At 34.2% G+C, this 12,486-nt stretch overlaps 3 protein-coding genes across 3 annotated transcripts in view; 1 reads left to right on the top strand and 2 right to left on the bottom strand.

Annotated features, from left to right (window-relative positions):
* Window positions 1-460: 460 nt before the first annotated feature.
* On the bottom strand, window positions 461-3,027 carry HELRODRAFT_176176 (hypothetical protein; the record flags this gene model as incomplete). The annotated part of the gene is made up of 3 exons (XM_009023491.1): window positions 461-667; window positions 2,094-2,278; window positions 2,955-3,027. 3 exons carry the CDS (start codon window positions 3,025-3,027, stop codon window positions 461-463), a joined length of 465 nt encoding a protein of 154 aa, XP_009021739.1.
* A 7,153-nt stretch (window positions 3,028-10,180) lies between these two features.
* HELRODRAFT_176177 (hypothetical protein) lies at window positions 10,181-10,979 on the bottom strand (the record flags this gene model as incomplete). Its single annotated transcript, XM_009023492.1, has 2 exons — window positions 10,181-10,452; window positions 10,877-10,979. 2 exons carry the CDS (start codon window positions 10,977-10,979, stop codon window positions 10,181-10,183), a joined length of 375 nt encoding a protein of 124 aa, XP_009021740.1.
* Window positions 10,980-12,073: 1,094 nt separating this feature from the next.
* Window positions 12,074-12,486, top strand: part of HELRODRAFT_176178 (hypothetical protein) — a gene marked incomplete at both ends in the record, with an annotated part of 3,254 nt that continues 2,841 nt past the window's right edge. Inside the window, one exon of the mRNA XM_009023493.1 lies at window positions 12,074-12,466. Coding sequence (XP_009021741.1) covers window positions 12,074-12,466 — 393 coding nt within the window. The remainder of the gene's footprint in view (window positions 12,467-12,486) is intronic.

Below are 12,486 nucleotides of genomic sequence, written 5' to 3' on the forward strand. Positions count from 1 at the left end.
ATGATTTTGATTTGTATTTGTAGACTATTGTTGTAATCTCTTGGTGGGAAGGAGGACTGATGTTGAAGGGCGTAGCTGGCGATTCAAGTTTTTGTATCCGTTTAGGAAGCTGACGTTTTTTGCAATGATTTGAGTTGTTTAGTATATTTGTGAAGCATTTGTAACATTCGTCGACGTTGAAAAGTGATCTCAAGTTTTCTGTTGTGGCGAATATTATTTTGCACGACCACTAAAATTGCTGTCCAAGCTGCATCGTGATGTCTGATTTTTTCTGCACATTTAAACAGCTTCATCGACAATAGTTTTGAAGGTAGAGTTTTGCTTATGTTAATGATTTGATTCTCGAAGTAGTGGTTATTGTTTTTTTAGATGTTTAAATTTTTTTTAGATCCTTTACGTTTTTGTTTGTGATTTTGTTTTAGTCAGGGTTCGCTTTTACAGAGCCGTAATTTTGAGCAAACTAATTGTATATCATTTTTTGAAATGTAATTGTGAATTTGTCTATGTTGTTGAGACTTGGTGGTAGTTTGTATTGTAGCAAAAAGAAGACATTGGCTTTGGACCATTGGGCTGGCGTTCTTGGCAATTTGATGCCGGGGATAACTGATTCTGTTGCTTCATCAGTCGACGACGACGATGACCGGTAGTTTGGAGTAGAAATTATTTCCTGGCGATGTTGGTTGTGATGCGGTGTCACTGTTGTGGTCCGTTGAGTCTTGGAGGGTATATTTTCTAGCAAATTTGTACATAGTTTCTGAGATTGTATCTAATTGTTTAGACCATTAGGATATTTGAGATGATGATATTACCTCTGTCACCAATTTGACCAGGCAACCCTGACTCTGAAGCGACACCCATGATTCCAGAAGGCAGTTACTCGGTTATCTTCTAAGCGCTTTAACGACTGATTTGTTGTGTCTGCATCTGAACGCAAGTTATCCACCAGTTTGTAGTCTATTGACGTTTTCCGCCAAAAACAGCAGCAAATCTCTGCATTTTAGCTTGTTTTAAAGTAATTACGAAGCTTTAGTCTTATTCTCAACACCTTGTCTCTGAGCAAAACAATGTTGTGACCTCCGACCTTCAATGGTAGCCTTAGCACCATCGATATACAGCCGCTAATTGGCATCGTTAGCTTTTTTCTAGCAGCTTCTGTCACAAATTATTTGTGATCACGTTAGTGAAAAATTGTAACTACGTGATTCAAAGTTCATCTGAGTGGAAACATTTAGATCAGTTGTGATATTTAACAGTCTTGTTAATTTTGGAACCATTTCTTTCTTGGCTTTTGAATCTTTTAGTTCGAGTCGTATATTTTACCTAGGTATATGTATCCGGAGCCAAATTCAATGGCTGGAATTGGTATGTCGTCTATTGTCAACCTAGGTAAAAATTGATCATATGAGCCATCTTTTGTCTACTCGCATTTGCATATCTAACCATCTACATCAGGCTAAATTCAAATCGATCAGTTTTTGAGCCCTTTCCGAATTACTTGCTATTATTGCTGTATCATCTGCGAACTGTAACCACGATCTAGCTTTAAAATTTGACGTTGGTCTCCACAAGTAGCCGCATTGTTTAAATTCCTGGATTTCCAAGATTTTCATTAAAGGATTAAAACAGATGTTAAACAATAACGGCGAACACGGATCCCCATGTACCCCTTTCTAACCGGTAACAATAGTGTGAGTTGATCGTTGATTGATATTGTATAGTTGGAGTAAATTGATAAAATTAAATCATGAAATAATTGAGGAATTTAAGAGATAATGGCTCACTTCACTGAACGCATTCCGAATTATTGTGTGTTGATGTTTTTTTTGAATTTTTCATCAAGTGTGTTAGCATCTGATTTTGTTTAGCCAGATCAAAATACCTTCTAAATGTCTGTACTGATAGAGGAAATTATTTTTTAGGAGGAATTTGTGAAAACGATTCTTTATTAGAGTAGAAAATATTTTGTATAGTATGGGCTGCAGAGTTATGGAGCGACAGTTCGCCCGATCGTTCGTATCAACTTTTTTATAAATAAAGATTGTTAAAGCTTTTCTCCAGCATATCGGAATAGTTGCAGAATTCCAACATCTAACTACTATCAATTTGTGAAAATATGTGCGGAGAATTGGACATCCCTTCAGTGCAATCACCAAAATCTGCTCAGGCGGACAAGGTGTGGCCTTGGCTTTGCACTTTCGTATGATCGCAGCGACTTCTTTGTAGGTCAGTTTTTCAATGTCTCCTCTAAATGACGGTTCCAGTAGGAGAGGAATCCAGTCTGGAAATAGAATAAGGATCTCGCGTCAGCCATCAACCCATTGAGGAAAAATTTTTTTCGTTGGCCACATTGAACTGAGAAGATACATTTGTAGATGATGAAAACGATGATCTGCATGCCTTCCAAAAATTGTCGTTGAATTGATTTGTAGCTTTTGCGGGGTACGTTTTCCTTGACGATTTTAATTTCAGCCTATTTCGTAATAATTTACTCAGCTTTGAGATGTTGTTGTTAAAAACATTTTAGCAGTTTTGTTTTAGTTCCTTTTTTAACTGTTTGATTGAGCAGTCGATTTTCAAATTTGCTTTAGTTTTTACAAAGCCATAAGTTTTTTGAAGTAGGAGAAAATTATTTGCTAATCATCAACGACGACTTCAAGTAATGATAACATACTTTTCTAGTTCGGTTAGGCACAATTTTCGCTCATCCGGTTAATTCTTTTTTTGTTTATTCCGTCAAACGTGTCGTTTAGTTTTGGTCTGAAATTTTAGATTGCTGGTCGATCTTGTCGTTTAGTCCCTGTTCGATCTGGTTTAGTCTTTTTTGCCTGCTTATCGAATCTTTCTATTAAAATCGGTTTTTCATTCGGTTTCAGTTCTTCTATAGAACCCGGAAAGTCGAACTCATCTGGTTTGTGATTTTCATTTATTAGAGCGTCCCAAAACTGCCTTCGTACCTTTCGAGTCGAGGTTTCGTTGTTGTACTTTCTTTCTCAGATAACCTGTATTGAGTTCATCTAGTGCCGGCATTTTTGATTACAGAAAATTTTGTCCATCAAAAATTTTACTTCTGACACCAATGTTGAAATCTTTGACGCTTGCAACTACTAACACGAATGTTATAAATTCAAAGATCTTTATATTTCCAACACCAGTGCTGTAGCTTCCAACGATTGTCAATTTCCGATAATTAAACACAACTGCTTCAAACGCAAATTTGGCTGAACGTTTATTCAAATACCAACAGTAATAGAAACAATAAACTAATCTAAATAACTACATAAATCACAATTACAACTTACAAGCGAAGATAAAAAATATAACAACATAACAATAATTAATTATTTAGCGTAATTCCATCGTTCTCACGGTTATAACAGTATCAAACTGTTCAACATGAAAGAATCACTGACCATCTCGCACATCAAGTATGCAGCTCCTTCCTTGTTTGGCTTTGTTACACAACAACTTAAAAACTTTCATCAAAAAATTAATTTGCTTCAACTAACTACTTTTAACATATCTTACTGTTACTCAAATATTCTACAAACTTGATTCCAGATTATTCAAGAAAATATAAACTAATGTAAACAACGTCAATTATTTTCTTCTACCGCAAATCAAAACTACCACCCACTACTTTCGTCAACGTAAACCTATTTATCTAATTACCACACAATCAACCTGTCAACATTCATTCCAAAGCACATAAATATATAAATAACTAATCCGTCTTTTGGTTAATCTTATTTCAATTGACCATATTATCATTTATTTATTTATTTCTTCATCTTATCAGTTTTTTAACATAATTAATATTTTATATATGTAACATATTTTATTGCATGTTGTAACCAAAGCCGGTTGGAGTCGGAAATTTTGGCGGAGTCGGAAATTTTTGAGGGGCCGGAGTCGGGGTCGGATTTTTCCATCCGACTTCGACTACAAAAATTGTTATTAATTTTTTAAAAAATTAATTTTTTTTTCTGAAATATTTTTCAAGATCCTGTTTTTTAGAAAATAAAAATAAATAAATATAAAATACATTTTTACATTTTTATACGACTTTGCAATAATTGCAGAGAAAGGGTGGAATTTAAAGATTCATAATTTTTCAAGTAGTCATTAAAGTCAAAGTGGAGATCCGCCATAGGTAATAATGCGTTAGGTATTTAGAACATTACCGCCTTAAAAACCAGACACTTTAAACTATTTTCCATATTAAAAACTCATTATGATGATACGAAAAATTTATTTGTTTATCGATAATTATTGAATCAACAATTATAAAACTAAAACAAAGCTTATAAACTAACCGACAAATTTGTAATGATCCATATCATCAGTATAAGGCATAATTTGACCGCCATCTTTGTAGCTGATTTTATTTATTGTAACACTTTTCACACACTTCTTTGTCAGTAAAATGATAAAAATTCCAATTATTTGCTTTGAATACATTTTTAAGAAGTTGGTGAACGTACTAAAATTTTAAATCGCTAAAATTTTTAAAACATTTCTAGTAATCCGTTCAAAAATAGAAAATATATTTGTGGCATAATTTAATAAAATACGAGAATTTGATTAACACAAGAATAATCGATGTATCTTAGTTGATTGATCATCACCTTCACTATACGAAAGAAAGAAATTGAAGCAGTCTGTTAAATCGAAAATGTCTTACCCATATAACGTGCAACTCGTGAGCAGAAATATAGGAATATAAAAACTGAGCATGCACGCACATAGTAAATGCACTTCTATCCACATTGTTTAAAAATCTATTTCTCCAGTAACATTTGCGCCTCTCTCTCACTTATTGTTATCTTTTTTATAAGCAATGATCCAACCTCTATTGATTATGAACGCATTTATACATTTTTATTATTTAGCTTTAAAAGTTATTAGCAATTCAAATATTATTTTAAAACTTTTATAAATTGAATTATAATTATTAGAATACACCATTCTATTAATAATTAATCTAAGCTAAATTAAAATTAAAAAATCATAACTTCTACCAAATATTTATGACAGATAAAGGCATGGGACAAAACTAAATTTCCATTTTGAAACATGTTTAATCAGTTGTCTGGGGTATTTTATTAAGATTAAAACTCTAGTGAGTGAACCAAAATATTAGAAATGTTGAAACATCAATTAAATTTTTGTTACTGTTACTTGATCTTTTAGTTTTCTATTTCAAAATGAAAAATGTTTATTTTTATTATTTTAACTTAAGGAATTGAATATTTTGCTATACTGCAGTCTTGAAATTTGCTAAAAATACAGTTTTTAGTAAGAATTTAAAACGCAAAGCAAAAAGGTAATAATATAATTAAATCAATAAAACCCTTGAGACAGTAGTGTGTGTGTGTGTGTGTGTGTGTGTGTGTGTGTGTGCGTGTGTGTGTGTGTGTGTGTGTGTGTGTGAAGTTTATGTTTAAAGGTATATAAAAATCTGACCGAGTAGAAAAAAATTAAAATTCTGTTTGGCACCTTCAGCTGTGTTGAGCACTCCTCAAATTTGTATGAAATGTATTCCAAAGCTGATACGAAGACGATGTTCTCCAGAATATGCGTTACCATCTAGAATTGTTATCATCTACAAAATAAAAGTAATCGAAACGACAACAGTTTCTAAAAAGTTATTTGTTCATCATTGTTTTCGATAAAACTTTAACTCGAGTTTTATTATCTCGTTTACAAAAATTGCCACTAAAGTCGCCGCTACGGTTACTAGAAATGGACTTTTTCAAACTTTGTTCAACTTAAGATGCACACCTATACTAATGTTGTGATCAAATTGTTTTGCAATGTACTAAGAAAAATGTGCGGTTCAATGATGATTTTAAAAAACTTTTGACATTTTTAATGGTTTTTTATTATATTCTTCGCTATGCTTCACAAACACGCTTTTGGTTCAGGAATAGAAAGCATTTGTCCACAGTGGTTTTTAAAATCTGATACTCCTAGAACTAGTGTCAAAAAAATTTGAATCACCAAAATGTATTTTGATGTTTCAGTTTTGTTGCCAACATTTAGGTTCTACCACATTTTTTACTTGAAAAGCTTTGGACTTAGAGAGTACAAAAATTGGGTTAAGGAACAAATATCTGACGTTATTTCCACTCTAAGCTTTAAGAATTTAACCTTGAAGACCTCATGTTCAGGTCGTCAATGTTAAGTTTTATGTTTTATTTTAAAACATTATGATTTATGATATACATTTTTTTTTTTGGACCAAATGTTCTTTGCTTTGTATGTAACTTCACTTTCTCCTTTTCTGTTGATCCGGTTGATAATAAACAAGTCAAGAACGTTGCTTAGTTTATTTCTCTTCTTTTAATGTCTTTCAATACTAATATCAATTAATTAAACGATCTACGTGACAAGAAATTTAACAGGTTGTGGGACCCAGATAACGTTTTTCTTAATTAATTGTTTTGACGAAGAAAATTTAAAATAAAGAAATATCTGAAAATTCCTTTGTGAAGACTGAAGTGAAGAGAAAACACGTGCTTCTTCATTCTCTGAAAGTCGATATTTTGCTTCTTATTAAAAGGTCAAATTGAAAGACAAAGAAGAAATGGATCTATCAAAAATGCAAATCAAACACCTAGAATGCAAAAGTAATTGGTTGAACTGGAAGTCGAGAGTTTGTATAATACTACGCGGCATTCCTGATATAATGGACGTAGTAAATGGCAAATTAAAAGTTCCAGATGAATTAAACGATGACTCAAATAAAGATGAGATAGCAAAATATCGTATGAAAAAGTTCGTTCATTCAGTAATGCCAGAGATGTTTGGTTAGAACTTCACAGATTGTATGATGAAGTTAATGAAAATACAGCATACAACTTATGCATGAAGTTCTTTAGATATAAAATGGATGAAAGTGATGATGTTGTCACTCATGTTACAAAACTCAAAAATCTTTGGAAAGATTTAAAGGTTGAGTTAGGAAAAGATGAAAACAGTGACTTGTTGCTGATGTTTCAAATAATTGAAACTCTGTCAGAAAAATATTTTTCATTTGCTGCAAACAGGGAGATTGTTGAACAAGACTAAAAGAACAGTTGAAACACTCACAAATCAACTGAGTAGCTATGAGAGATCCTTGGAAGGCAAAACTGAATGTAATAAAGTATTATTTGTCAAAGCAACAACTGAAAAGTCATTATCACTAAACATGAAAGGTCAAAAATAAGATAAATTTGTCAGCAAACCAAACCGACTGATATGTCATTATTGCAAATTGCAAGGTTACATTGTAAGAAATTGTGAAAAATGGCATTCTGATAATTAAAGAAAGTAATTCAACTGATGAAGATGTTCACAACCGTAGTTCAGTTTTATCTGATGAAGAAGATCAATCTGATTGTTGTAATCAAAAGACCAAATGTATGGTTTTACGTGACAGAAATAATATCAAAAAGCCATCTCGTTATGATCCTTTCGTTATGTCTGCATTATGTGAAGTACTTGAACCAGTGAGCTACAAAGATGCCATTCAAAGTGATGAAAAAGATGATTGGTTTAAAGCCATGAACAGTGAAATGCAGTCATTAGAGGAAAATCAAACGTGGGATTTGGTAAATCTTCCAAAAGGTCATAAGGCAATATCATGCAAATGGGTCTACAAGGTAAAACACAATCCAGATGGTTCTGTTGAACGTTTTAAAGCCAGGATAATGGTAAAAGGTTTTTCTCAGAAAAAGGGAATTGACTATGGAAAAACCTATAGTCCTGTGGTCAGATGTTCAACTATAAGAACACTATTAAGTGTTGCTGCAAATGAAAAGATGTCACTCATGCAGTTTGATGTGTCAACAGCATTTCTATACAGCAAACTAGATGAAGATATTTACATGGAGCAACCTGAAGGTTTTAAAGATAATTCAGGAAAAGTCTGTAAACTAAAGCGAAATTTTTATGGACTTAAACAAGCTCCAATATGTTAAAACAAACGCTTTGCTGAATTCTTGAAAAAGAGACATTTCAAACAAAGCGATGCAGATGCTTGTTTGTTCATTAGAATACAGGGAAGAAAGAAACTCATACTTGCACTGTATGTTGATGATGGACTAGTTGCATGAACCGATTAAGAGGAACTAAAAATTTTGAAAAAGAATTGAAGTCAGAGTTCAAGATAACATTTAAACCTGCAACATATTTCCTTGGATCAAAAATCAATCAAGATGAGAAGGGAAATATTAAAGTCAGTCAGTCATCGTACACAAGAATGATTCTTGAAAAGTTTGGGATGAGTCAGTGTAAATCCTGTACAACTCCGATTACAAAATCTGAGGAGTTAGATGGAAAGAAAAACGAACACGAGGAAGTTAAATTTCCTTACAGATCAGCAGTTGGTGCATTGATGTACTTGATGACGGGAACAAGACCAGATATTGCATATGCAATTGGAGTAGCATCCAGGAGTTTGGAGAAACCCAGCAAGTTCAATGTAGCACAAGTCAAGCAAATTTTCAGATATTTGCAAGGCACAGCTGATGTCGGTATTGTTTACAAGTCTGGTCAAAACAATACACTAATAGCCTACAGTGATGCAGATCATGGAGGAGATAAATCTAGTGGAAGATCGACATCAGGTGTAATCTGTATGTTTGGAGGAAGCGTGATCAGTTGGTTTAGCCAACGTCAACACTCAGTTGCGATTTCAACTACCGAAGCAGAAATCGTTGCCGCAAGTGAAGCAGCTCGTGAAGTAATATGGCTCAAATGATTGTTTAACGACATTGTAGATCTAAAAAAAAGCCAAAAATTTTTGTCGACAATGAAGCAGCGATTCGTTCCGCACATAATCCAGAACTTCACAAAAGAACAAAGCATATTCTCATTAGACATTTCTTTGTCAGAGAAAAGGTTGCAGAAGAAAAAGTTTCAGTTGAACGAGTTGCGACAAAACTTCAAGTTGCTGATGCCCTGACAAAACCAATGGTAGGACCAAGACATAAGAATCTTATGTGTGTGATGGGTCTTCAGAGTTAAGTCAAGAACGTTGCTTAGTTTATTTCTTTTTTTTAATGTCTTTCAATATTAAATTATATCAATTAATTAAACGATCTACGTGACAAGAAATTTAACAATGATATATATATATATATATATATATATATATATATATATATATATATATATATATATATATATATATATATGTATGTATTGGTAATAGACCATAATTTTTACTGTATAAAATATTGTAAAAGTTATGTTCTATTACCAACATATACTCGAAGTTCTGCGACCAACCGACGTAATCTAACAATCGAACAAGATCGCGAGCACAGACTGCTCCATCTCTCTCGAGAATTAGAAGTTAAAAGAATTCGGTAGAATTTATAGAATATTGTAAAAATTATGGTCTATTACCATTATTTACTCGAAGTTCTGCGACCAACCGACGTAATCTAACAAGATCGTGATATATATATATATTGTCGGAAATTTTAAAATAATAAATAATAAATTAATGAGGAGGTGGATTTTTAAAAGGGTGACAAGGCCCCACGTTGGGCGCCAATTGTCGGAAATTTTAAAATAATAAATAATAAATTAATGAGGAGGAGGATTTTTAAAAGGGTGACAAGGCCCCACGTTGGGCGCCAATTGTCGGAGATTTTAAATAATAATAAATTAAAATGATAAGAGGAAGCAATCTCCTCCTCTATCTTTCTCAGGGAATTTTTGTATGGTCCGACAATAATTTTTGTGTATATTTTTATCGTGAGTTCGACCAGTCCTGTGTGGCACTGGGCTTTTAAGAATTATATGATTTTACTGAGTAACACACGAACGCGTAAAAATATTCGATAACAATTTTATTAATCGACGGAAGTAAATAAAAGGAATTGAACTAATGAACTCTATAATAATGTAAATGTCAATGAACAAACTGGAATACAGGAATTAGAACTCTTCTTGTCGGGTCTTCAACTTGGAATATGTTTCTTGGCGTTTTAATCGTACAACTTCGACGTGTGTATCCGATGGTGATGTCGATACAACTCCAATAAATAAAAAAATGAATCACAAAAATCGGAGCCTATGGAAATTCCAAGCTGCGTGTGAAACTATACCAATGAGTATAGAATCCAGCAAAGAACCCTAGGTCCACAAATAGCACAAGAAACAAAACAACGAGGCGGATTCGTTTTCACAGAACCCAAGGCCTGTTTTCACTGGGCCTGTCTGTCAGTCGGTCGGCTTTCGCACAACCTTGGCCTGTTTTCACTGGGCCGTCAAGTCTGATCGGCTTTCGCACGACCAAGGGCCTGTTTTCACTGGGCCTGTCAGTCAGTCGGTCGGCTTTCGCACAACCTTGGCCTGTTTTCACTGGGCCGTCAAGTCTGATCGGCTTTCGCACGACCAAGGGCCTGTTTTCACTGGGCCTGTCAGTCAGTCGGTCGGCTTTCGCACAACCTTGGCCTGTTTTCACTGGGCCGTCAAGTCTGATCGGCTTTCGCACGACCAACACAAGACAACAAGAGTCAGAACAACACCGGTAACAAATTGTGTGTCTTCAGTACGCGTGCGAAACTATGCCAATGAGCATAGAGTCTCGTACTGAATCCACTTTTGAGAACTTAAGGCGTTTCTGAAACTATGCCAATGAGCATAGAATCACGCGTTAAGTCTCTTAGATACCAGAACAGGCACTGATTACTCGAAGCTGCCTAACTGGTGAATCCAAGGCTGACTCTTTGAAAACTTAAGACGTTTCTGAAACTATGCCAATGAGCATAGAATCACGCGTTAAGTCTCTTAGGGACCAGAAGAGGCACTGATTATTCGAAGCTGCCTCACTAGTCAACCCAGTTTCTTTAACTGGTGAACCCAGTTGCTCTCTAACTGGTGAACCCAGTTGCTCTTTTAAGTCTTTTCACACCCTTCCTTATCAAAACAAAATTAGATTTTGTTTCGGGTGTTTTAAAACATAAAAATCTACAAGGCATGTCCAATTAATCAGAAACATATTTTGGTTCTTCTAATTTATAATATGGGGCACAGTGAAAACAGGCCAAGGTTGTGCGAAAGCCGACCGACTGACAGACAGGCCCAGTGAAAACAGGCCTTGGGTTCTGTGAAAACGAATCCGCCTCGTTGTTTTGTTTCTTGTGCTATTTGTGGACCTAGGGTTCTTTGCTGGATTCTATACTCATTGGTATAGTTTCACACGCAGCTTGGAATTTCCATAGGCTCCGATTTTTGTGATTCATTTTCTTTTATTTATTGGAGTTGTATCGACATCACCATCGGATACACACGTCGAAGTTGTACGATTAAAACGCCAAGAAACATATTCCAAGTTGAAGACCCAACAAGAAGAGTTCTAATTCCTGTATTCCAGTTTGTTCATTGACATTTACATTCTTATAGAGTTCATTAGTTCAATTCCTTTTATTTACTTCCGTCGATTAATAAAATTGTTATCGAATATTTTTACGCGTTCGTGTGTTACTCAGTAAAATCATATAATTCGAAAAAGCCCAGTGCCACACAGGACTGGTCGAACTCACGATAAAAATATACACAAAAAATTATTGTCGGACCATACAAAAATTCCCTGAGAAAGATAGAGGAGGAGATTGCTTCCTCTTATCATTTTAATTTATTATTATTTAAAATCTCCGACAATTGGCGCCCAACGTGGGGCCTTGTCACCCTTTTAAAAATCCTCCTCCTCATTAATTTATTATTTATTATTTTAAAATTTCCGACAATTGGCGCCCAACGTGGGGCCTTGTCACCCTTTTAAAAATCCTCCTCCTCCTCATTAATTTATTATTTATTATTTTAAAATTTCCGACAATTGGCGCCCAACGTGGGGCCTCGAATAACAATTTTTCAAGTTATCGAGGTTTCCATTTTACTTTTAATTATTACTTCAGTTTTTGAAGTATCGAATTTCGTTTACGATTGATTTACTGAGTAACTCGTTGTAAAATATAACAATTTTTCTTGTTTTTTTTGCATTTTTATTACATTATCGAGTAATTGCACACATTTGATATTTTGATAGTATTAAGATTTGTATTTGAGTTGCACCATGCCAAATCGCAAAACACATCCTAGGCAAAGTGAGATGCCAGATGAGGAAGTAAATGTAAATAATAGAATTTTTAGTAAAACTAAAGAGTGGAGAGTTAGTAGATTTAATGGCTCAGAAGATATAACTGAGTATTTTTGTCAATTTGAAATAACCGCAAAAGTAAATAAGTGGACATCACAAGAAAAAGCACTATCCCTTTTGCATGCACTAGATGGGAAAGCAAGAGGTGTATTTCACGAATTGCCAGATATTGACACAGTCACGTATAACGAGATTAAAGAGCTGTTGTTTAAACGATTTGGACCATCGAACTATTCAGAAACACACGAGTATAGTTTATCGCAGCTTAGATTACAAAAAGATCAGAACATTCGAGATGTGTCCCAGGAAGTTAACAGACTGTCAAGGCT

Source organism: Helobdella robusta, assembly GCF_000326865.2.
Source record: "Helobdella robusta unplaced genomic scaffold HELROscaffold_36, whole genome shotgun sequence".
Taxonomy (NCBI): Eukaryota; Metazoa; Annelida; class Clitellata; order Rhynchobdellida; family Glossiphoniidae; genus Helobdella; species Helobdella robusta.